Source organism: Malaclemys terrapin, chromosome 1, assembly GCF_027887155.1.
Source record: "Malaclemys terrapin pileata isolate rMalTer1 chromosome 1, rMalTer1.hap1, whole genome shotgun sequence".
Taxonomy (NCBI): domain Eukaryota; kingdom Metazoa; phylum Chordata; order Testudines; family Emydidae; genus Malaclemys; species Malaclemys terrapin.
In genome coordinates, this window is record NC_071505.1 from 178,146,064 (window position 1) to 178,172,329 (window position 26,266).

Here is a 26,266-nt window from a genome sequence, read left to right on the forward strand (position 1 = left end):
ACATTCCAGGGCCCGGGCCGGGCTGGGTGGCAGGCAGCAGCCGGGCCTGAGCCGACCCGCTCTTTCTCTCCCAGGGCTCCAGCTCCGCTGGGCGGCACGTTCGCGTCGCGCCGAGTCGGGCTCCCCCCGCCTGCGTCCTCCCCGGCTCCGGGCCTGGCACCTGCCTCTCCGCTGCCCGCGCCGCCGCCGCCTCCTCCTGCTGCTGCTGCTCTGCGCCGGGGGGACGCGGCCAGCGGCGCCGGGCCGGGGCCATGACCGTGGAGCAGAACGTGCTGCAGCAGAGCAAATCCCAGAAGGTACGGACCGTGCAGCCCGCGGCCCTCCGCGGGGAGCGGCCCAGCCCGCGCCGCCGGGGGAAGCCCTCCTGTGGCTGCTGGGCTACGCGAGGGCCCGGCTTTGGAGCCTGAACGCCGTGGGGGGTTTCTCCCGGCCGCTCCGCGCTGTGACCTTAGCAGGGAGCCAGCTGGGCGGTGGCGGCGGTGCGAGCTGGACTGGGGGTGGTGGGGACACGGGGGTGAATGCTGGGCTGGGGCCCGGTGGGGGCTGTGGCTGCTGTGAGCGTTGTATGTATTGCATGATGTCTCTTCTCCATTAGGTCCTACCTGCCCCGCCCCATGAATTTTTCTCTCTCACCAGGACATATGTGGGGTGTAGCTATTCACCCAGCGCCCATTGTAAACAACTCGCCCCTCCCGCCTCCACAGCCCTCCTTTCTCTGTGCCCTCCCCTACACACCATCCTCCCTATCTTCCCCCAAAATCAATCAGCGTTTCCCTCTCTTTCCTCCAGTCCTTTCCTGAGAAGCTCTTTAGAGCAGATCTCCCCAGGCCTTTATAGTTCTGGAGTGTTTTCCTTCTGTATCTTGACTGAACATGAAAGTTATGAACAAAATCTGTTTGTCTAATTATGTAAGGTTGTGAAATCAATACATTTCAGTGAGTGGATCAGTCTACTTGGAGCATGCTTTTATAGCAACCAAGGTGCCGTTTGTCATGCCTGAGGAGAAGTGGAGAGAGGACTGTCGCAATTATAACTTCTGAATTCCTTTATGTAGATGTAGTTAAAATGTGCAGATTCCCTCAGGCTGTGCTCAGATGTGATGAGTAGAGGTTCCTAAATATCCTGTGGTACACGTGTAAAAGAATAGTATCGTGTGCTGAGCCTCTAGTAAAATCACGTCCCCCCCCATCATTGTGCAGTGTGCTCTGGAGTGCAAGGTCATGTTGCTTCCATTCACTTCAAAGGTGGCTGTACTTCAGTGGTGGTACAGGTATGCAGGGCCCAGTCTTCAAACTCCCTTATGAGCAGTCCTGTTGAACTCATGAGATACTTATCTAAGAAAAAAATATTAATATGGCTAAGGATTGTAGGATAGCACCCATATTTTATAAAGTGCCTTGTAATTCTCTGAGGAATTATGTGCTGTACATATAAAATACGGGGTGAAAGGTGTTACTTAAATATAAAATACAAATACTGATCTCAGTAGATATTTAAAGTGGAAGCTATTCTGAGCATATAACAATGGAGTAATATAATGATTGTAAAATATATTTGGAGGTCTTATTAAAATTGAAGATTGTATATCTAATTACTTTGTCAGTTGCATTTTTCCAGTTGGGTTTAAGCAGCTAGTGGTGATGTGGAACCTTTCAACTCTGTCACTGCTGAAAATTGGTACTATCTGTTGCTGTTCGTTGGCTAACATGAAATGAGTTGATAACTGTCTCCGCTACAGACCTTACAGCAGCACAGCTGTACCACTGCAGCTGTACTGCTGTAAGGTCCCCGGTGTAGTGACAGAAGAGAGCTCTCCCATTGGCATAATAAAACCGTGCCCAATGAGCGGCAGTAGCTATGTTGGTGGGAGAGCATCTCCCGCCAATATAGCGCTGTCCATGTTGGCACTTCTGTTAGTAAAACTCACATTGGTCAGGGGTGTGGTTTTTTTATCACACACTTGACCAGCAAAAGTTTTACCAACAAAAATGCTCCTGTAGACATAGTCTTACACTTTTTCTTATCAGTGTAACTGTCTGGGGGTGGGTGGGTGAAGTATTTAACCAAAATTGTCATACCAATAAAACTCTGGTATGGATGTGGCTATCCAAGTATTAAAGTGTGTACTGGTATAGTTAGTCTCACCTTCCCATATGGGAATAACTACACCAGTACAACTGTCCTTACTGTGGGGTGGGTTGTGCTGCTTTTTCTATATTGGTATCGTTAAAGTAGTACTGCTTTCTAGTTTAGATAAGCCCTTCAAGAGATTGCTGTCACAATTAGCAATAATTTGCACTTTTTTTGGCAGTTTCAGCAGGGAGGGGAAAGGCTAAATGGACATGGACTAAATTTATCTTCTCATTCCTGAAGTGTTCAATACCAATTTAAATTGAAGTGTGCTAGCAAGCTACTGTTGCAAAGTCTTGCTGCCAGTGCCTGTGTTCTGTGAATAGTAGAGAACTTCATTTTCTACAACTGCAATTATGACACCTTTTGTGACCAATAAATTAACTTAAAATGCTATTATTGGTGAGATACACTTGAATAGCTCTTAATTATTGTACTGGAGCTTGGATTATAGACGTAATATCTGATAGGTCTGCATGCTTACATTTCTTTCTATCAGTTATGTCTGACAAATAATCAAAACAATCATGGAGCTGGTCTACGCTAGAAAGTTAAGTCAACCTGGCTACATTGCTCGGGGTTGTGAAAAATTCACACCTCTGAGAGGTCTATGTAGTAAAGTCAATCAAAGTCCCAGTGTAGTCATCCTTTGGTTGATGGAGGAATTCTATTGACCCTACCTACCACATCTCAGAGAGGTAGATTATGTTTTCACCCCTCAGCTCACAGAGAGCTGAGAAGCGATACACTGATTGAAGAACCCCTTCTGTTTGTGTAGTAAGTGTCTGTGCTGAAGCACTGCAGCTGTGTCATTGGAGCGTTTCTACTGTAGACCTAGTCATGGCTGTCAGACCAGTGGGGAATGGTCTGTAGCTGAGGATTCCTTTCTCTTTCCCCTTTGGAAGTTAAACTTGGAAGTGGTTGGTTGTGATTACATTTCAACTAGTGATTCAACCTGGAAAAAAAAGTTGAATTAGCAAGAACTCTAATACTAAATCTTGCTGCTGCTGGTAGTTTATTATTTACACCACTCCAAACAGTGTACAGTAAAACTGATTGCATTGTATTATCTGAGTAAATTAATATTAAACCTCTGCAGTTCAAAGAGGATTCAGAGTTCATTAATTTTTCAAGCCAAAAAACGGATGCAAAAGCATATTAGTCTAAAATTACTTTAGTTTTAATATCTAGCAATATTTATCAGCGATATGTAACATGAAAAATCTCCCTTGTACTACATTTTCTATAACTTATTTCCCCTGAAATGTATGTGAAAAAACAACCTTTAGTTCAGATTGCAAATTTTGTCTTCCAAGTGACAGCTCCAAATCTTAATGGATACAATCAAGAGTTTACATGCTGACAGATTTAATCAAATAACAAGCCAAATAATATGTTATAGAAAATATACTAGCAAATTATGTAAATATTAAAATGGACTAATACCTTATCTAAACTGGGAAAACTTACAAAAATTCCTACTGGTTTAGCTGAACTGGTGCTAAACATGGTGGGAGTTTGTTTTATTGGGGGAGCAGGGTGGAGAGTGCTTTTGTTTGTTTTTGTTTGTGGGTAAGGACTGAAAGTCTCTCATGATGGTCCTCTGTTAGTGCAGAGAAACTACATATAAGGTACAAATGTATTAAGAGATCTATAAACCCCCCCCCTGCTGGACTTTATCCCCTGAACCCACGGAACCTAACTGAATCCCACCATGTGAGGGTCACCCCATCCCCATTACCCAGCCCACTTACTTATACCCATGACTGTCTCTGCTTTCTGTATGAGTGATGGGCCCTCATCGCTTGTCGGCTGTATCTTGATTTCCCCCCCCCCCCCCCCCCCCCCATTGGGGACACTGCAGTCTGTATATATTATGTGTGCTGCCCAACACCAAAATACTAACATCTCCCTATATGCTGTATGTTACTCCCAATGACCAATAACTGACGCTTCAAATTTTCTGTATCGTTTATTCTTCAAATATTATCTAATTAGCTTTCCAAGAGATGACTTTGAGTCAGCAGAATACCCCTACCCCTCATAACAGTGGTTTTCAGTAACTAATTAATCTGGATCACTTTCTGTTACTCAGGAAGTATTTAGCAGCTTTTGTAATACTTTAAAATATGGGTTTATTTGGTACAATGCTGTATAGTTAACTTCACTCAGGCTAGGAGCCTGATCTGCACTTAAGTTTTGCTGGCATAATTGTCATTTAGGAATGTGAAAAAAATCGTACCCCTTACTCACATAGCTATGTTGGCAGAAGCACTAGGGTAGACACAGTTACACTGGCAAAAAAAATTTTGCTCGTATAAATTGTCTACACTCAGAGATTTTGCTGGTAAAGCTATACTGGCAAATCCTTTCTAGTATAGACAAGGCCTAATATTGTTTTCCTTACTTAGACAGGGAATCTGGGTCTGTTTAAAATTGGATCTTTATTTCCTTCATGTTTACTGGGCATCTTGACTTTTGTGTTACTCAAGATTTGCTCTCTATCTCTTGAATCAAAAAATAACCAGGATCACATTATTAGTCTTAGACTCCTTGGTCCGTGTATCAAGACGGGTCGGGTGGGTTGCCGACATCGCCGCAGACCCCGGGCACCCTGGCGTGGCCCTCCCCGCCCGGCGGCGCGACGCGGTCGGGGCGCACTGAGGACAGTCCGCCCCGGTGTCCAACTTGGGAATCTGTAACATTTAGTATTTATGGGGTCATGTGTAATGTCCATGTTTATATACAAGTATTTTAATAAATGTAAATAGGGTGGTAGCTTTTTGTTTTTTTGTCCAGAGGTATTCCCAATGTTTGGTTAACTTTTGGCTCCTATCTGACTCTTATCCTCTTTTTTTTCCTTCCACTAAAATGTTGATTTTGATCAGGATTCTTGTTGAGAAGGTAAAGAATTTTCATTGTTTGATTCCACACAATTGGCCGTTCAGTTTGGTAGATGTCTTCAAGTTGACATTTCAAAGGATCACGGTTGTAGTCTGTCACTCTTGCTGTGGAGGGCCTCCAGTCCCTTAGACATTGTGTACACCACCAAAACTCAAATGCAGTTTTCCAGTGGTAGAAAATGAGAAGCAATAGTGTACACAGATCATATGTGGCTTCACCACTATGTCACTTAACTCCACTGAAGTGTAAGCTATAGCTGACCTCCTGTCTAATAAGAAATGGCTTTAGATCATTAATTCATTTTACACTGGCCTCTGAACAGCCAACGCATGGTACCAATTTGCAATGGTTATCCTGGTTTGTGTGCTACTCAGAGAAGGATTGGATGGTGGTGGTTGTTGTGTGAGGTTTAAAAAACAAACAAACAAAGCTTGTGTTTTATTTATGCTGCAGTTCCCGTGACAGTTATCGTTGCCGCTGAACTATCCGAATTTTGCCAGTGTAATTGTGATCATAATAGAATAAAATTAGAGGTAGCAGTTCATCTAATCTTTTAGAAATATGCTGTATTAAGAATATGTAGCACTGACTTTGTAAATGATATATAGCACTTTGCTAGGAAAAAGACAACTTGCTTTTTTTTCTTTTAGCATCTTCCATAGGTTAAAATGTGTTTCCCTTAAATGCTCTTTTCCAAACTTTTGGTTTGTGGTTTGCTGGTAGCCTGCGGAAAGTTGGCTGGTCATGTGATTTTTGGATCTTCCTGTTTTTTGCTGCTAAATTGCATTGAATAACAGCTGAAATGTTATATTACTCCCTAATATTACTTTTCCATGAACAGTTGCTGTAGTCGTCATGAGAATATTATGCCGTTACAAATGGGGGTGAGGGAGAGAAGTGGTCCATGCAGTCATGAAAGGGAGGGGAGATTATCTGAAGGACCATTTTCCTATGAGGTGGTCTATTCTAAAAATATTTAGGAAATGTTTTACCACTTTTTCCACAATTCATGGTTTTAAGACCAACCACCATTGAAATAATGGTATTGTGAACATGATCTTGAACTCTTGCTATTGCGACCAGTTAGTTCAGTGTGTGCCGACATCAGCTTCAGATATTCAAAGTATTTGTAGTGAGTTAATCATAAAAGCATGTTTGGAGGGAATGCTGTGTATTGTGTTGGTGTTGACTATTTCTAAAATACATGGTGATGTGTGTGTGTATAAAGCCTTATTATGTGTAACTTCTGCTTGAACATAGACCCTTCTCGTTATTTAATACTACAACAGCAGGTAAAACTCAATTTTATGAAAGTCTAATCAATACAAAACGTATTTTGTCCTTCTTCTCCTTCCCCCAGCCTAATAAGTTATTGAATATTTCCTGGATTTTATGGTCATTTTTTTTTGGTCTGCCTTTTACAACCTTTGTGAAATTGGGATTTATATTTATCAAGTCAGTGGGCCATATTATGACTTTACTGTTAGACGAATTTAAGGACCTAATCTAAACATCATTGAACTCAATGGGAATGCCCTCAGTGACTTTGTGATGTATTACTTGTGTTGTTGTAGCATCTAAGTCATGATGCAGGACCCCACTGTACTAGGCATTGTTCAAGCCCATAGCAAATAGAGTTCCTGCCTCAAAGACCTTCCTTGAACAGCTTTTGAATCAAGTCCAAGTTCAAAATATACAAACACACAAGGTGTCTTTTAACAAATTAACTTGTTTTTAATTCTTTGTATAACTCCAAAATGGCTTGATTTAAGTTGTTGAAAAAACAAAACAAAAATATTTATGGCTATACTAAATAACATTTATCAAGGGTTTATAAAAGAATCACACAACTTTGCATTAAAAGGTTAAAACATATTTTCAAAAACACATTATTTTAAGTGCTCCTAAATATCAGTATATCTTGGACCATTAAAAGTGATCTACAAAGGGGTGTGTGTGTGTGTGGGACAACTGAGTTTTGTGTAATATATAATGAACCTGAAAGGGCATGGGTGTTAGTTTTTTGAAAATGTTCTGCCTTTTTATTCAGTTCTTGTCTGTCATGGAAGAAATGGAGACTAATCTACTTTTGTTTATGTAGTTTACTTTTTGTACTTCACTTATTACAGGTCATACACTAACTACAGTGAGGAGTTCTTCTGACTTATCTGGAATTGCTTATCATAGTTTTATTACTAGTCAATAGTGAGAAGTTAATGTTTGTAGGATTGGGCTACGCTAGTTAGTTTCACTTTCTCTTCTCCTGCACTAATAAGTACAGTTATGCAGTGTATGGATATCAGTGCAGGGAGAGGTTTAAATGAAAGCAAGCCATGTCTTCTCTTGAAAATGAAACTTAAAAAATTTTGTTTTTTAAAAAGTAGAGTTTTTCAAAACTAAGCTACTGTACCAGCAGACACTTGGAGAAGGGTCTGTCTTCCTAGTTCTGTGAGTTGAGGGCACTCAGCAACCTGCAGAGCCTATCCCTAACTTTATATTAAAGGATATTATTCCAGCATCACAATGTGAGTAATAGCCACATTATTACGAAGATGCTACAGTAGTACCAATGTCTATAGTGCAGAAAAGTTACTGTAACAGTAATAAATTACCAAATGAATTGGAAATGTTCAGGCCAGACATATTTTATAACAAATAAAGAAAAACTAACTATTCCTGTTAAAGTGCTATTTGGTGTACTTAAAAATAAAGCAGCCACTCTCTTAATGGTATGAAATATTGAACTCTTGAGTGAAATTTCTGTTAAAATGCTCATTGAGTGACAACTGATGACCATACATCATCTTTCAGAGCTTTATGTGAATAAGGTGTGGTAGATTTTGGTCTGATTCAATTAGTGCATATTTATTATAGCCTTCAAAGCGATAGGTAAAAAAGAATGAAGTAGGGTTAACCATGAAAGGCTGTTGATACAATAGCAGCATTAACTGCAGTGTTTGATGTTTGCGTATAGTAGAAGTGAAAGTGATCATGTCCGGTTGCTTAAGAAATGTGTAGCTTTCTTCATCACTACCTTTGCAGACTTTTTAGAAAAGACTGTGGTCTCGAAGTGATTTATAGCTGTGAAATTGAAAAAAGAATACAGTTGCATGGTTAGCTACTGGATAGTAATCAGTAATTGGGAGTACGCTCCTTTTTTTTTTTTTTTTTGGCAAAAGGCCTGGTTCTTCTCTCTCTCTTCTCCCCATGCTTGTTCGTAGGATAGAAACTGTGAACACTTTCAATATTCCCCTATGAAGAGTTACATTCTGAGCAGCAAACCCCAGATTTCTTAATGCAAGTTTAAATTCTTAGTTTCTGACCATATAAATTTGTAATTTGTTATGTTTCAAAATAATGTATTTTTAACATTGGGAAGCTGGAACCATTTTGTACTAAAACTTGCTTTAAATCATATTTTCTTTAGCTAAAAAATAAATGGGGCTCCAAACAGCTGTGCCATGCCATGCCGGGCCAAGCAAAGTTTAGCTAAATTGTTGCAGTCTTTGAGCACTCCAAATCTCAGCACTTGTTCATGTTCCAGAATTTGGAGAACTTTGTTAGTATAGCAAAGCTTGCAACAAATCAATTAAGTCCTATTCCTGAAGTTAAATCTCCTGTTAAATTCAATAGCAAAAATCTAGCTGACTGCGATAGGGGAAGGTCTTAAGATTGTTGAAAAGATAAATCGGGGTTTGGTGTGGTGACTAGAAGAACGTGATTATTTCACAAATGTCTGTGCAAGGCATTGTGAATTCTGTCCTGTGCGCTACAGATCTGCTCTTCGTAGGTATCACTGCATTCAGAAATCACAATTTAGGCCCCCAGATATAGTTGTCTTAAAATTTATAAGATAAAAATAAACCAATATTTTAATTTGCCTTCTGGTTATTGAAATGTTTGAGGTCACATATTCAATCTTTTCTTTGAAAAGGAGAGGGTTGAAACTTGGTTTAAAGAAAGCTGGTGTTCTCACATGAATCCAAGAGTTGAAGCTTTGAGGAAAAAATACCAGTATTGTGAGAGTTTGCAACTCTGAATTATTTACTCATTTGTCATGATGGCTACTCTGGGTGAGGATAGAGATTCTATAAGGAATCCTAGTATTTTACAATACAAAGTCATTGGAATTGGAGTAACAGAGTGATCAGATTAATATTGGAATTTAGCATCAGACATTCTTTTTTTCTGATGCAAACCTTTTGACTTTATGTGCCTTGATCAAAACAATGCTGTTTTTACGCTAGGTTGCTAAATTAATGGCAACTGAGACATTTTATTCAGCATAACTTATTTCTTAAAGAGTTTCTTATATTAATATGATAGAAAATCAGCAGCACTTCATCTTACTCATTTAAATGTACAAATGTCTCAGTATGACAGGTTTCAAGGAAAGACAGACTGACATACTTCAAATGTTCTCCTTAACTTTAACACTTCTGATTTTTTTCTTAAGTGTCAAACTAATAATCCTCTATGCATTTTCAAGAAGTATATTAGGTTCTTGCGTTTGAGAGCGGAATAATTCATTTGGCAGATGGTCTTTAGAGACTACACAGCTTTAAGGGCTTGATCCAAAGCCCATTGAAGTCAGAGGACCTGTGAATCTGACTTTAGTCATCTAGATTTGTGCAAAATTCATGCAAATTAATCCTTGTGATGTGATACCATGCATAGGTTTCTGTGGGTCCTTCATACATATTCAATAGTTAGTTATATTTTTGTTGCTGGAGAATGAGTATAAGTGCTGTTGTGAAATAGAGGGAGTCCAGCTGGATTAATTTGTCTTTCTGGTTCACTCTGAGACTGTAAAGTATCAGTCTGAATTATATTATGAAAAATCTAATTTAGGGATCGGCAACCTTCGGCCCGTGGCCCACTAGGGGAAGCCCCCTGGCAGGCCGGGCCGGTTTGTTTACCAGCTGCATCTGCAGGTTCTGTGGGTTGCGGCTCCCACTGGCCGCAGTTCGCCGTTCCAGGTCAATGAGGCCTGCGGGAAGCGGCACGGGCCAAGGGATGTGCTGGCCGCCACTTCCCGCAGCCCCCATTGGCCTGGAGTGGCAAACTGCGGCTGGTTGGGCAGTAGATTGTTTTCCAAATGAGAACTGGTTTAAAACGAACAAGCACAAAAAACCCCCACAATCCAACTTGTTAAATAACTTAGTGTAGTCTATTCTTCCCTTCTGGTATAGAATTGTTCTCTTTTGAGTCAGTGTCTGCTTATTAACAGACCTTTTTTAAAAACACCTGGAAATGTTAAAAATAACATCATGGGGATATAGTAGAATTAATAATCGTTTAATTACACAAAGTGGTTAACTTTGTCAAAAAAAAAAGACCTTCTTTAAAGCTTTTACAGAAGGACCAGAGAGTTTCAAGTGAAACAGTCAACAAATCACATTTAGACAAATGCGTCACTGATACTGGGGGACAAAAATGTGATCTCTTTGTAATAAAGACATCCTCTGTATGTAACAAAGAGAAAACTGCAGAAATCTTAATTTATACTGCACAGTAGGTAGGATTTTTTTCTGTAGCAGAAATCTGAGTTTAGTGTATTCTCTTTTCTGAAACATTGTTAAAGTTGAAATATTTCATTTTCCTGCATGCTCACAGAAAAGCTTCACTTGCCTGAGGAACATGAGGTTGTCGCAGCAAGCTGAAGTGAGGTCAATACAGTGGTGTCTTTAAAGATTCTCGTTGTTGACAGTAACACTGGTGTTTATATCGTAAGGGATCTCAGCATTTAAAAAGCTGTAGAATAATATGTCAATGAGCCACTTCAGGGTTTACATTAGGAGCCACTTCAGGCATACTCTTGAGTGTGGTGTTCAGTCTTGTCTTCAGCACATTGAAAAGTGCACCAGTGGCCTACTAATGCATGCTCTGGAGTGGCTTATTGCTGTTAGGCCTATGACTTTTACATTTAATTAAGAGATTGCAGGGTTTATGGAAAAACAACAGAAGTAGGGAAAAGATGCTAAAAGATCTTTACTCAGCTTTTTTGAATATGCTTATTTTACCACTCTCTCTGTGTCTTGGTAAGGTTTCCTGGACTCCTCAAGAAACCTAGCTGACCTTCAGAAGCAGATTTTCTTAACAGCCGCTTTCAGCTTGCTTTCTTTTAAAAAAAGGGAAAATAGGAACAAAATCAACTAACTCCTTTACACTGGAAAATGAGTTAAAAGTGGTTGGAAGGATAACAAGCTGCTGCTGAAAAGGTAGCTTGACACTTCAGGAGAAGGGGCAGTTTAAAATATATCCCCTTTTCTACTTCAGCCTCTCACTACTCCCCAAGTGCCTCTGTCTGCCTCCAGTTCCCATAACATGACCTATCTTTGACCCTACCCACTTTAAACTTGCCCTTCACTCAATAAGTATAATAGATGTTGGAAATTGTCTCAGAACTGTGTGAGGGATAAAACTGTAGTTGTGTTGGGGTGTGACTGTGACAGCATAAAAAAAGATCCATTCAGCCAATCAGAATGCAGAATGGGGCAACTGGCGTTCCAACTAGATTCTGGTATAGATTATTTACACGCCTGGATTTAATGCTCAATTTAGGAAGTGTTTCTGTAAACCTGTATTATCCTTTGAATAAAATCAACCTAAAAATCATGTGGACTTCATAAGAACATCTGCACTTGAATGGAACAAAGATATTTTTACTAATGGTTAATCATAAGTTACCGAAGAATATAAAACACAAATAAGACAGAGGCACTTCCCCAGAAGCAAAGCTTCACTTGATTCAGTTAAATGCTAACGGAAATTCATTTTAGAACAAATGAGACCGAAGGTAAATCATTTTACTTTACCAACATATTTTGTGTGTTAAATGATATCATGTGGTAGAACCATTATTTATTATATCTTCTTGACACTGGGCCCAATGTTGCTGCCATGAAAGTTAGTGGCGACACTGAAGTTGATTTCAACAAGAGCTAGAGTGGCCTGTAAGAATTAAATAACTTCTAATAATGTGATGGGTTACGTTCAGAAATATTAACAAGTAACAGAACTATCAAATGGCTGAGGTTAATCTTCATGCATATGTTGTGTGTATATATAGTCCCTCATCTTTTTAAAAACTTTAGATTCATGCCCTCTACTGTGGAGATGTGAGCAAAATAGAACAGAAAATCCTTCAAAGAAAGAAGTGCGTCTGTTGCCCCAGCAACTCCTGAAGTTTCTCCAAGAGAGAACAATATGATGATGCCTCTGTGAATCTGGGGTTGTGGGAAGGTCTGCTGTGTGTAGCATCTCCCCCAATTTATTATCTCCTAAATACTTGTAGGTTACACACATAAAATGGTGCTGTTTCTTCCTTTTTCCTCTGTAAGAGCCTTTCTCCCTCCCCACCCCTGGGGTGTTGAAGGGATAGCTCTAAGGCAGGGGTCTCAAACTCCCGGCCCGCGGGCCATCTGCAGCCCCTGAGCCTCCCCAATGTGGCCAGCAGGGCTCCAGCAGTTTTGGGGCCAGGTCGCTCCCTTGGCCCCACCTGCCATCACTGGCGCTCCCCCGTCAGGGGTCCCGGCAGCGCAGTGGAGCTGAGCAATGTCTGCCTGCTCGCTCCAGTTGTTGCCGGCCCCTCCCTGCGGCCCATGTGCTGCCCCCGCTCCGAGCGCCCCTGCAGCCAATGGGACGCTGCGGGGGTGGTGCCTGGGGGCAGAAGAGTGCAGAGGCCCCCCAGGTAAGTGCCGCACCCCCGACTCCCTCCCAGAGCCTGCACCCCCTTTCCACACACCCCCTCCCAGAGCCTGCACCCCCCCACAACCCCCCTGCCCCAAACACCCTCCCAGACCTCCTCCCCCCACTCTGTCCCAGAGCCCAGCCTCTCACCTCCTCTGTACCCAAACTCCCTCCCAGAGTCTGCACCCCAATACCCTCCCAGAGCCCAACTTCTCACCTCCTCCACCACCCAAACTCCATCCCAGAGCTTTAGGCAGGTTGGGGGTGGAGCTTTTTGGGGGGCGGGTTCTGGGCGGCATGAGCGACATGGGCCCGCTGGGAGGATTTGAGGACTGGAACTGGCCCTAAGGTAAATTGAGTTTGATACCCCTGCTCTAAGGGTTTATCTACAGAGCAAAAAACAAAACAAATCCCAAACATGGCAGTGAGTCTGAGTGTGGGTCTACAGCAGTGGTTCTCAACCTATTTATCATTGTGGGCTGCAGGTTGAGAACCATAGTGCCCCTTCTCCTTAAGCCCTCCCCCCCCCCCAGTTCCCTCTGCCCAGCGTCCACACCCAGAGACCCCTCCACAGAGTGGGGCTGGGCAGCTGGGAGCCCTGGGCATGAGGCCAGACCAGAGCGGCAGCTATGTGCTGTTTGGGCCGTGGGTTGAGAACCACTGGTCTACAGACTTGGGCTTATGCTAGGGTGCTAAAAATAGCGGTGTAAATGTTCACTCTCAGGCTGGAGCTAGGGCTCTGAGACCCACCCTCCTTGCCAGGTTCCGGAGCCCATGTGGGAACGCCAATCCTGGTAGTTCTAGTGCTGTGGTGCAAGCCTGAGTCTGGGGACCTGGGCTCTGAGATTTGTTGCTGTGGCTTCTTTTGGCAGTGTATATATGTACCCGAAATTACTAGGCTATGGAACCGTTACAGACCCATCTTGTAATGAAAGTGGGGCTTAGATAGTCTGACATGTATCCCTAGCTCTGTGTAGAACCTGGGCCATCATGCAGATTTAGGGGCTCAAACTCCCTTCGCCTTGTGTGGAGATTTGTGAGGCAGAGTGAGTACAAAACATCCCCTCTCTGCCCCTTGCCAGGATGGTTTGGAGGAAAGTCCACATTAGTGAACTTTCAGGGTTTTCTGTTCCCTGAACAGGTCTTTCTCACATAGGGAATGATTTGGCTTACAATATTTAGGTAACAGTTGATTTCCTCCCCCTTCCCCATATAACTATATAATTATTTGCTTTGTGCATCATGTTTTATGTAATTTCTAGAGCAGGGGTCGGCAACGTTTGGCCGGGCCAGTTTATTTACCTGTTGATGCGGCAGGTTCGGCCGATCGCGGCCCCCACTGGCTGCGGTTCGCCGTCCCAGGCCAATGGGGGCAGCGGGAAGCCGCGGCCAGCACATCGCTCGCCCGCGCCGCTTCTTGCCACCCCCATTGGCCTGGGACAGCGAACCACGGCGAGTGGGGGCTGCGATCGGCCGAACCTGCCGTGTCAGCAGGTAAATAAACTGGCCCGGCCCACCAGGGTGCTTATCCTGGCGACCTGCGTGCCAAATGTTGCCAACCCCTGCTCTAGGTAAACATTTGTAGTTGGAAAGCTCACTAATTCAGTCCTTTTTAAAAATCTCATTGTTTACAGCTCTTTAATGCACTGGTAAGTTGAATTAAAATTTACAAAATTGAAAAAAAAATTCACATTTTGCTTTGTTTTAAGACAGTAAATGACAAGTCATGCCAAGCAATCAAAGCTCAAAATATTTAGGATGCTATATAAAAACATTTATGAAATAGAAAAACAAAAATTCAGTGAGGACAGTTATTTCTTCACAAAGGGAAAATGAGAGACTGTGGTAGTCAGTAAAAATGTGGAAAAATAAACTAATTCAGTATTAAGGCCAAGACTATAACAGGGTTCAAAAAAGACTTAGATAAGTTCATGGAGGATAGGTCCATCAATGGCTGTTAGCCAGGATGGGCAGGGATGGTGTCCCTAGCCTCTCTGTTTGCCAGAAGCTGGGAATGGGTGACAAGGGATGGATCACTTGATGAATACCTGGTCTGTTCATTCCCTCTGGAGCACCTTGCATTGGCCACTGTTGGAAGACAGGATACTGGGCTAGCTGGACCTTTGGTCTGACCCAGTATGGCTATTCTTATGTTCTTAATCATCTGCTGTTTTATTAATACATGTTAAAAAAATTCTTTTTAAATGATAGTTTCACTTTAAAATTTATGAAGGACTGGTTGACTCCAAACATTGATAATGGATTTTAACACCCTTTTCCCTCAAAGTCTCCAAATTGAATGCAACCCTTGCTGTTGTGGACTCGTTGTTCCAGTGACTCTCCGGCTGCCTCTTTGAAATAAGTTTGGTCTCAGGCCAGTTCCAAGTGGATAAATGTCTATCTTGCACAAACCACAACTGTAACTGGCATTTTTTGTCAGTCTTAGCAGAGAAGACAAGGACTGAACTCCCCTTTTGCCACATAGGTGATCCTTTCAAGGGGGGGATGGGGTGGTTGAGGCATATTGGGAGAGTGTATGGCATTATTATTCGGTAAAAAACTTATTTTTATCTGATCAATGCTGCTTTAGTAACTCCTCACTGGTTACACTTTATGGCATTAAATAAGGGGTTTCTCTTAATGCAGGGGGTGGATGCCTTGTGTTGTGAGGGCTCTCAGTCCAGTACCTTTCTAAATGCCTTCTGGAAGGCATTTAAAAAAAAAAACAAACCCCCCCAAAAAACCCTTGGCTTCCTGCCATCACAAGTACTGTGTTTTTGATACAAGTAGTAGTCTTACCAATTAAAACACGAGTGGTAATAAAGCAAGTGGTGGCAGCAACAAAGCATTTTGATCTGCCCAAATATCTATTGCTTATTGACATGTTGTTTTACCTAGTATCTTCATGGATAGGCTTCATTTATCAGTCATGTGAGCAAGCCACCTGTTTTGAACCTGACCAGTAAACAAAAGCTTACTATTTTGTTGAAAAGCAGAGAGTACAGAGATGTAGGCTTGTTCTTAACTGTTCCCAGGAGAAATAATTAATGTTGCAGAGATTACATTCTCTGTGGTAATTGAGGGTCTTTTGTGTGTCCATTCTGCATAATTTCCCTATATCTTTGTTTAATTATTTGTTTATAGTAGAAACTAAAAGCCCCTTTATAGATTAGAAGAATGTAATCCTCTAATCCCTCAGTATTTTTCCCATTACAGCAACAGCATCACATGATGAGACCAGTTTATGAGCTAATTGGCTGGGGGGCAGTTCTACAGCTGCATTTAAAATCAATTCCCATTGGAGTAAATAAATTCTAATTTAGAATAAATGTAGGGGGCCAAGTCCTGCATTCTTTATTCTGATAATTTTTCCCATTTAAGTCAATAGTGCTGTACTTGTGAGTCAAGTAAGTAGGGTTTGGGTTCTGTATTGTTTGAAGGAATTTGAGATAAAAAACATGCTCAAGAATGGTATTTTGTTATTTTATGTGACTTAGAAAAATATCCCTAGTACCGCTAAATGCTAAAGTATTTGTCCCGTAAGAGGGAAGAAATTCTCCTAATCAGTTTTGAATACTTACTGTACTTTGAATGAAATGTTGAATCAAAAGTGCTTAATGTGATATTTTATGTTAGGCCCTACTTCTCATTACTAATGTTTGAGGCCATTTGGTTCATCACCAGGAACATAACTGTCTTTGTGGGCCTTTGAAACAAAGGCACATGAAGTGTCTTAAATAACCAGTGTGCACTTGCAATATGAAAATTTTAAAATTAGAAGTGTCATGAGTAGAGCTGGGATATCACTCTTTAGGAATATATGAGAGATTTGGAGATGGAACTGCAAAAAAAGCATGGCTAAATTTTTTTTTCCTGTGAACCGGTACAGTATCTCATAATGGAAGCATCCAGACAGGATTTATCATGAAATATGGTGGTGTAAATTACAGTTGAACTTTGGCACCAGATAGTGGTTAAGTTATCTGAGTTTATAGCACTGTTTGGGATTAACTTCTGCACAGTAGTTTTTAGTATCTTCCTCAGCTGTGTGAAACTAAGTGTAGTGCAGATCCTGTCCTGCTTTACTTGTCCAGGCTCAGCCAGTAGGACTGTATATCCCAGATAATGTTAGAAATTTCCTTACATGGAGGGATGACTTGTTGTACTTAAAGTACTGCACAGGATTTTTTTAGGGGGAATAAGGCAAAACGCCACATTTATTAGTAATACATGTATTTACTAACACTGTATCATATGCATATGATATATATATTTTACTTACACATACTCACTCACTCTCTGTCTCTGTCTCTGTCTTGTTGTTGTTACCAAATAGTTGCTCCCCTTCACTGCACTGGCCAGGTGAGTTAGATGGGGGAGGGGGTGGAGCCGGGCTTCTGCCGATCCGGATCAATGCTCCCATGTTGACAAGACAAGACCCAGGGTCCTCTGCAAGACACCTTACTTTTATAGCAGCTTCCCTCTCATGCAAATTTGTACCAGATTCAAAATCTGTGTCCATTGGTCCTTTGTGCTGCTTTCTTCTGGGTGTTGTCCCAATGCTGCAAAGAGGGTGTTTCCAAAAGAAGGTGCTTGCTTCTAACCCTGGATGCCATCAGTATGTCTGCTTGTCTTTAATGAGCCCACTTGACACGTTTTATTGTTCTTGGGTCTGGCTCCCAGCCCCTCTCCAATAGTTGAGGCTGTCTGGAGGTGCTGCCTTCCATGCCTTGCTCATCCACACCTCATTCATTCAACAGGGCAATTGATTGGGGGCGGGGGAGATCTTGTTCTACTGCTAGCAAAAAGACATTTTTCTTCTATCTTATTCTATCCTTAGGGGCTATAACATTATACTAGGGTTCAATGCAAAGTTTCTGTATGAGGCTTTGATACCAAGTCCCATGAAAACAGAGGTCACACGTGAGTAAACCCACTACAAGGTTATATGAACAGGCACAATGTAAAGTCATATGAAAATTATCAGAGATTTATCCACAGACTGGCTGGAAAGGGCAAAGATGGGGAATATGGACACACAGAATTATAAAGGAAAGGACTGGCATTAAGCCAGAAAAATAGGAAACTTCTGAGTTAACAGCAGTAACTTTAAACGAGGTAGTCACACTCAAGTTGTATATGCAGCACTATAGGTATACGTGGTGCTCTACCAATAGATACAATTACAGGCTCTGAATAAGTGACATAAATTTGACATAATACAGCATGGGGTGACAAACACGTGGAGTGGGGTGTGAATATGGGCAGATGTGAAACTTAGATAAGAAATTGAGTAGGCCTATACTTACCACTGATTCCAAATAAATAACATCTGTATGAGGGAGGTGTCCAGGACAGAGGTCAGTCATGAAAGGCTAATAAAAACCAAAGTGAATTTTGAGCAGAATTTTGTAGGATTAGAATGAGTATTGTAGTGTGCAGGAATCAGGGAGGAAAGAGACAGATTGCTTTGTGGGAGGAGGCGATACATAGCTTGTCTGTGCTAGCATTTTTAGATATATTTGTAACTCAACTGAATCAGTTATTTTAGTGTAGATACCCTTAGCATTCACACATTTGAGGAGTTTGTCTATACCTGAAATCCTGCAGCAGCACAGCTGCTGCGTAGACATTACCTACATCAGTGAGAGGGGTTCTTCTATCGGTGGAGGTAGTCCAGCTCCTCGTGAGGCACGATCAAGTCTTTCATTGACCTAGTGCTGTCTATACCAGGGGTTAAGTCAACTAAACTACATCATTCAGGGGTGTGGGATTTTTCACACCTCTGGGAGACCTGGCTGTGCCAATGTAAGTTCCCAGTGTAGACCAGCCTTAATACAGACACTTGCCAGTGTTGGTTCCAGATCATAAATTACTCTACTCTGAGTGCCATCTTTTTATGTCAGTGAACTGTGACCAGGCGCAAACATTGGTGAGTGTCTGTAGTAGCATTTACACGTGTTTGAGTGTCTGCACTAAAATATGCAATGATGTGTGCATGACCAAAACCTCTAGTTTAGACATGCCCCCAAAGGAAGCATCAATATGAGTAAAAATGGAAGGGCACCGTTGGGGTAGTACTTAACATTCATGCATAGCTTCAGTGGACATATTTCAAAGTATTTAATAAGTTGTACTGAAAATGTTAACACAGTTGTGCAAACTAGGCATTCTGATGGAGCTGTTAGTAATCAAATCAATCTGGAAATTCATTTTTTGAGGTCGACGGAGAAAAATAATACTGGGGCAGCATATCTCAGGTGATTAACAAAAGCCCATACGAAGGATTTGTCTGTTATTTTTCCATTGTTTCTCTGGTGTAGTGTTGCTTTTTGTAATCATACTTTATATATGTTGGTGGAGTACTCAAAAGCACTGAAATTCAAGAACAAATGGATTTTCCTCATTTTAATGGTGACAAAGGATTAATACTAGAATGGAAAGCTATATTGAGACCAAGGGGAGTGTGGATGTAGGTAAGGTTGTATCTTATTGTCTCATGCAGTTTAGCAAATAAAAGGAAAAAAAAAATCCAGCAAAGAGTTTGTTCAGATTTCTAATTTGTATTAAAGGAAATGGAGCAAAATTACCAAAGTAAAAGATCTCTGAGATATTTGATGGAGAAGCACAACTATTATTTGGATATGATAGAGAAAGAGAAGACAGGCTTCATATTTGTAGTGAAAACCACATGAACACAGGTGATTTTACTACTTTACATAGGGGAGAGCAAATCTATAGTAAAGCAACTATGGAAAAATAATAAGTGAATCCGTACACGCAGTTCAGGGGAAAATCCTTCCCTCCCCCCATTTGAGTGTGAATGGGATGAATTTCCTGTAGTAAATTCTAGCTGATGAAACAAAAGGCTGTTTAATGTAGTAATTGCTGAATATGTTGTGGTGTTTTATAAAATATTTTTGAGGTGTTTGTCAAAAATAGTAATTTTTTTGAGGTTAAAAAGGAAAATGATTTTTAAAGTTTTAATTTTGCCTAGTTTACTCCCCAACTCGCCAGATGACATTGAACATGAGGACGTAAGAAATATAATAATGCCAAATTGTTTTGAGATGAGAATTTTCCCCCTTTGCCTCCATGCTATTGTCTTGTCAGACAGCCTCAAAACTGGACAAGCCCTATCAGTTTTGAAAGTGACTGAGCATTCTGTCCTCTCAGCTGCCACTGAAACAGACGTTTCTAATCCCAGGAAGTGCTGTGTAAATTTGTGGTTAAATAGTCAGAACACTATGAACTTTGAGGAAACAATGTATTTAAAGTACAAATAGTTGCCAAATTCTCACCATTTATGTGAGAACCCTTTGTTCTAAAAGTTATCAATGTGTATACATCATGGATATGTAAAGTGTGGGGAGGTAAATAAATACGGCCCTACCTAATTCACGGTCCATTTTGGTCAATTTCACGGTCATAGAATTTTTAAAATAGTCAATTTCATGGTTTCAGATGTTTATATCTGAAATTTCATGGTACTGTAACGGTGGGGGTCCTGACCCATAAGTGGGTCGTGGAGAAGGTGTCGCAAGGCTGTTGTAGGGGGATTGTGTTGCCACCCTTACTTTTGTGCTGCTGCTGGCAGGGGCGCTGCTTTCGGAGCTGGGCAGCTGGAGAGCAGTGACTGCTGGCTGGGTGCCCAGCTGTAAAGCCAGCGCCACCTCCAGTAGTAGCGTAGAAGTGAGGGTCACTGGATGGGGGGGTGTTACCATATGTCCCAGTTTTCCCAGAAGCCTCCTGCTTGGGTCGGGGGCTGACCGGCTCCCTCACTTCTGCGCTGCCTTCAGAACTGGGCTCCCAGCCAGCAGCTGCAGAGCTTCATGCACCCAATGGAGGTTCCCAGAGGTGGGTCTGGCCCAGCTCTGGGAGCCGCCTATGCAGGGGAAGAGGAAGTCCTGTCCCTCCTCAGCCTGGGCCGGGACTAGCAGCTGGAGCCCGGTGCACGTAGGACCCACCAGCTGAAGCATTCCCAGCCCTGCCCCTCCCTGACAATAGCCAGATTTCACGGGGAGATCAGATTTCACGGTCTGTGATGCAGATTTCATGGTCAGTGAATTTGATAGGGCCCTAGTCATAGGTACAGAGGATGTTGTTAAGGATTTTATCTTTTTATCAGTAGGTAGGATGTTACTGGTTCTAGCTGTGTTGTCCATTAGAAGTAAGGCTATGATTTAGTCATGGGTATTTTTAGTAAAAGTCATGGACAGGTCACGGGCAATAAACAAAGTCACTGCCCTTGACCTGTCCATGATATATACTAAAAAGCCCTGTGATTATATCTTGGGGTGGGGGTGCGTGAGGTGAAGGGTGCCTGGGGCCAGTGGCACCAGCTGCCTGGAGCCAGCGAATCATGGGCTGCTGTGGCCAACTGCCCGCCCGCTGCCCAGGGCCAGCGGACCCTGGAGCCAGCTGCTTGGGCGGCCCTGGGGTCAGCCCCCTGGCCCCTACAGAAGTCTCTGAAAGTTGCGGAATGCGTGACTTCCGCAATCTCTGTGACACACATGGAGCCCTAATTATAAGTAAAGGCCAAAACATTTAAACCCAAGTACCTAAACTGAGGTTCTTAAATCCAGATATAGGAACTTAAGTGATCCTTCCCCCCCAAACCCCAAAACAAACAGTGCTAAACACCTCTAGCTTTGATTGCTTTTCACAGGATTTGTGAGCATTCAGTAACTTTGAAAACAAACGTGTGTATTTTTTTTAAATTTTATTTAGGTGAATAAATATGGATTTAAGAGGAACTGTAGGAATCTGTTTTTTTGTTTAAAAAAAAAAAAAACACTTTTACTTATAGTATGCAGTGTAGCTAGAACAAGTAATATCATATCCATCCAAAAATCTCAGTGACTATAGGACCCAGTCCTGCTACCCCAGCTGTCCTTTGCAAACTTCCCCTATTTAATGTAGCAATGACACCGAGGAATGGTTTATGTTGTAATTATTTCCCATGTTTTTGATCCCACACCTTGTTAGGTAACAAAACTGTCCTGGAAACCCCTAGCCAATTTGAGTGGCTTTATAATCACATTTTCAAATTATTTTTTTCTGTCCTTTGCTGCTGTGTGAATGGCACACAAATAGGGGAAACTATTCGGGGGTAAACAACTAAATCCACTGTCAAATGCCCAAAGTGTGTGTGTGTGTGGTTTTTTTTTTTTTAAGAGAAAAAAATTTCCCGCCAATATTTAAATTAATAATAGGCCTTGTGATAACAGAAGGTTTTAAAAAAAGTTCAAATTTGATGTGTCCCTTAATCTTAATACTTGGAGCCCCATGAAATTCTTTTTTTTTAATACTTTTTCATTTTATTTTTCAGGCATTTGTTTTGTTTTATCCATTAAAATGTTTTATTTCTTTATTACATTTACATCAATACCTCAGATGTCTATATATAAATAAAAACAGTGTATAAATCCTAGTTTAGCTATACTACCATTGTATTATTAATCAATGTTCCAGGGTAGTGAAAGGTTTTAGGAATTAAAAACAAGTATAGAAGAGTACTCTGCATTTTTTTTCATGGTTTGTGATCTGTTGCTTACCATCAGTGTATACTTTGGCAGGGGGAATTTCACAGTCTACACTAACTATAGGGTGCATGAGACACTAAATAATGATACTGGATAAACTGGCGTTTTGACACATGAGCACAAACAGTACGTCAGTAGCATCTAGATCCATCAAAATTGTTCTTAAGTATAACTGATACAGTTTTTGCTCAGTTTCAGGTACAATAATAACACACATTCCTTTTTGATATCTGTTAGCAGTGACACATTTTTAATAGTCTTTGATGATACTTTTATTTAGGTTGGTCATGTGGCTGTCTCCAGTGGATTACACAATAAGCTAAGTGAAGCCAGTAATTTAATTGCTGCATTTTGATATTTGTTTGACCATCTTATCAAGTGAGTTTTGAATGGCCACTTTTTCCTGTCGGATGCTTGGTCTTCTCTGTCTGGCTCCATAGCAGCAACACTGTTTTCATCTGGGGCCTCTACATTGATTCTTAATAGCACAACACTTCATATGAACATCAGTACTTTATGGTTAGCAAGAGTGCCCAAGGCTTTTTGGTTTAATCTATTTGTGTAATTAAATCTTGTATTTGTGCACAACGTGCCTTTACGAAGCTACACTGAAACTTTACGATTGAATAGAAACTTACATCTTGCATGATCGTTAGGAGGGCTTTCGTAATGGTTGGCTTCTTCAGATCAAAGAAAGCTAACAAAGACAGAACGGAACCTGGAGTTCCACCTGGTTATTGCTTGCTGGATATATAAGAAAGAAGACAGCTCAGGGTAGTTTACTTTTAGGAATTGCAGATAGGCAGACTTCAGTGTCTTGACAATGAAAACTCTCTCTTAAATCTTGCCACTGTTGAATTTGTCAGTTAACTGATTGACAAATCCATTTCCAACTAAATGGAGTTTGTGTGCCCAACATCTCATATGCAAAACTTCAAGAGCACTGAAACACTTTATTATATACACTGCTGAGTCACTCAGTGGCAAGCACATCAGAATGCTACATGTTGTAGCTGTTCAGCATACCCATAAATGCCTGGGAACATGTGGTTGCATTGGCAGTTTCAAGAAATAAGGTGTAGCCTGGCGAATGTTTTCTGTCTCTGTAGCACCAAATGTCTTAAACAAAACTACAGAGACATATCTTCCTGCACTATCTGACGTTTCGTCACAAATCTCAGCCAGATGCTTTCCTATGACAGCATCATAGGAATATATTCCAGCCTCAAGCAGTCAGCACTTGGAAAGTCACTAGCTCCTAAAATAGGATAAAAGGACACTAGTTTGAAACAGTATGTTGGAAAATACTTAAAAGTCAACATTATTTCCAGTTGTCTTTATATTAGTTTAATAATTGGTTTCAGGGGCAAAAATTCTGTAAAGTTGAATCATTACGCATCGGGTGAGTTAAGTACTCTTGGACTAAAGGATGATCAGGCTTCTCTAGTGGATGTTATTGCTAGCACACATTTGAGCTGCATCGTCTGCCAATGCAGTTTTTTCTTCTTTGGTTTTCTTGGCAATGTTTCACCATTTGTACCTTGGCAGGTTCTTTTGCTTATATCAGTGACTGCACAATTTTTTTCTCACGTGACTGACAGATCAACAATCTGTAACGAGCCTGCCTTTTTACTCCCATTCCAGCTGACAGTTAGAAAATCTGCCTATCGTGTCACTATCAGCAACATATATCCCTTTATGCTTAAATTTTTTGCTATGTTTAATTATGACAGGTGGTTTAGAATTTTAAAACACAACATCTCTGAGGGCAAAACCTGTGAGTTTCCATGAAGTGTTGAACAACTCTTGCTATAAATACATTTGCACAGGTGCAAACCTGCCTTGAGACACTCACCAACCACTGCCACAGTTAGCTATCCCAAAATACCCTGACTAGCTCCTTAGGGTTCCCTACTTGAAATTTACTCCACACTGCAGCCCCCAAATAAGCCTCATCTCTCCATCCCAATTTAGTGGTCCCAGCCTCTATTGCTTCCTATATTTCTCCTATCTTAGGCTACGTCCTCACTACGGGGGGAGGGGTCGATTTAAGATACGCAGATTCAGCTACGCGAATAGCGTAGCTGAATTTGACGTATCGGAGCCGACTTACCCTGCTGTGTGGACGGCGGCAAATCGACCTCCGCGGCTCCCCTGTCGATAGCGCTTACTCCTACTTCTGCTGGTGGAGTAGAAGTGTCGATTCGGGGATCAAATGTCGCGTCCCGACGAGATGTGATAATTCGATCCCTGAGAGATTGATTTCTACCCGCCGATTCAGGCGGGTAGTGTAGACATAGTCTTAGTGTGAGGTATCCCTCCCCTAACCCTTTTTATATATTGTCCTTTGCTTGGGGAGTTGGGAAGTCATTCAGGGAGGTTACGGTGTGAGCCCTCACTGCTTTCGCCCTGCAGCAATAGCTCCTGTCCTGGGGGGTTGACCCCTGCTCTGGGTCTTGTGACCTGGTGCAGGGGTTTACAGTGCTGTTAAGGTGTAGCCTGACAGCCCCTCCCTGATGACAGAGGTGTGGCCACTCCAAATTTGAGTGAGTGGTGCGGACACATCTTATGCTAGGCCCCAACACATGGAGCAGGGAGTTGGGCCCTGCTCTATGAGATAGGAGCAGTTTTTATGTTCTTTTGTTTTGTTTTGTGTTGCCTCACGTTTGCAAAATACATGGGGCTGCCATAGAATCGTAGGACTGGAAGGGACCTCGAGAGGTCATCTAGTCCAGTCCCCTGGACTCATGGCAGGATAAGAATTATCTAGACCATCCCTGACAGGTATTTGTCTAACCTGCTCTTAAAAATCTCATTATGGAGATTCCACAACCTCCCTAGGCAATTTATTCCAGTGCTTAACCACCCTGACAGTTAAGAAGTTTTTCTTAATGTCCCACCTAAACCTCCCTTGATGTAATTTAAGCCCATTGCTGCTTCTCCTATCCTCAGAGGCTAACAAAATAATTTTGTTACCCTCCTTCTTGTAACATCTTTTTATGTACTTGAAGACTTTTATCATGTCCCCCTTTCAGTCTTCTCTTTTCCATTAAACAAACCCAGTTTTTTTCACTTTCCTCATAGGTCATGTTTTCTAGACCTTTAATAATTTTTGTTGCTCTTCTCTGGACTTCCTCCAGTTTGTCCACATCTTTCCTGAAATGTACAACCCAGAACTGGACATAATACTCCAACTGAGGCCTAATCAACACGGAGTAGAGCAGAAGAATTGCTTCTTGTGTCTTGCTTTTAACACTCCTGCTAATACATCCCAGTTTGTTCAGATCGTTTTGAATTTTAATCGTATTCTCCAAAGCACTTGCAACTGCTCCCGGCTTGCTATCGTAACACAAACTTACACTATATAGTACATCAACTCTGGAAATTTCAGTGTAAAAGTAGAATTAGGCAGGCCAGAATAGAATTTGAAGAGCAGCTAGCAAAAGACACAAACTAACAATTTTTTTTTTGGTTTGTTAAATACATCAGAATCAGGTAGCTTGACAAATAATTAGTGGGGCCACTGAATGATTGAGGTGCTAAAGGAACACTCAAAGAAGACACGACCATTGTGGAGAAGCTAAATGAATTATTTGTATCAGTTTTCACTGCAGAGAATGTGAGGGAGATTCCCACACCTGAGCCATTTTTTTTTTTTTTAGGTGACATGTGAAGAACTGTTCCAGATTGAGGTGTCAGTAGAGGTGGCTTTGAAACAGATAGTACTGTTTAATTTATCAAAGTCGCAGGACCAGATAGTATTCACCCAAGAGTTCTGAAGGAATTCAGATATGAAATTGCAAAACTACTAACTGTGGTATGTAACCTATCGCTTAAATCAGCCTCTATACCAAATGACCAGAGGATAGCCGTTTTTTAAAAAAATGATTCAGAGGTGATCCTGGCAGGCTGGTAAGCCCAACTTCATTACCAGACAATTTTTTTTAAGCTGTAGTAAAGAACAGAATTATTTGACCCCCTAAATGAAAACACTA

At 41.5% G+C, this 26,266-nt stretch overlaps 1 protein-coding gene across 5 annotated transcripts in view; it reads left to right on the forward strand.

The window, feature by feature from the left end:
• Positions 1-24: 24 nt before the first annotated feature.
• The window catches only part of USP25 (ubiquitin specific peptidase 25), a 141,737-nt gene continuing 115,495 nt past the window's right edge, over positions 25-26,266 (forward strand). For 4 of the 5 annotated variants that reach the window (XM_054047277.1, XM_054047286.1, XM_054047294.1 and 1 more), the window contains exon 1: positions 25-296. In XM_054047277.1, coding sequence (XP_053903252.1) covers positions 252-296 — 45 coding nt within the window. In that variant the 5' untranslated portion in view covers positions 25-251. Of the gene's footprint in view, positions 297-26,012; positions 26,089-26,266 lie in introns of those variants that run through there. The other variant, XM_054047314.1, reaches the window with a different exon arrangement.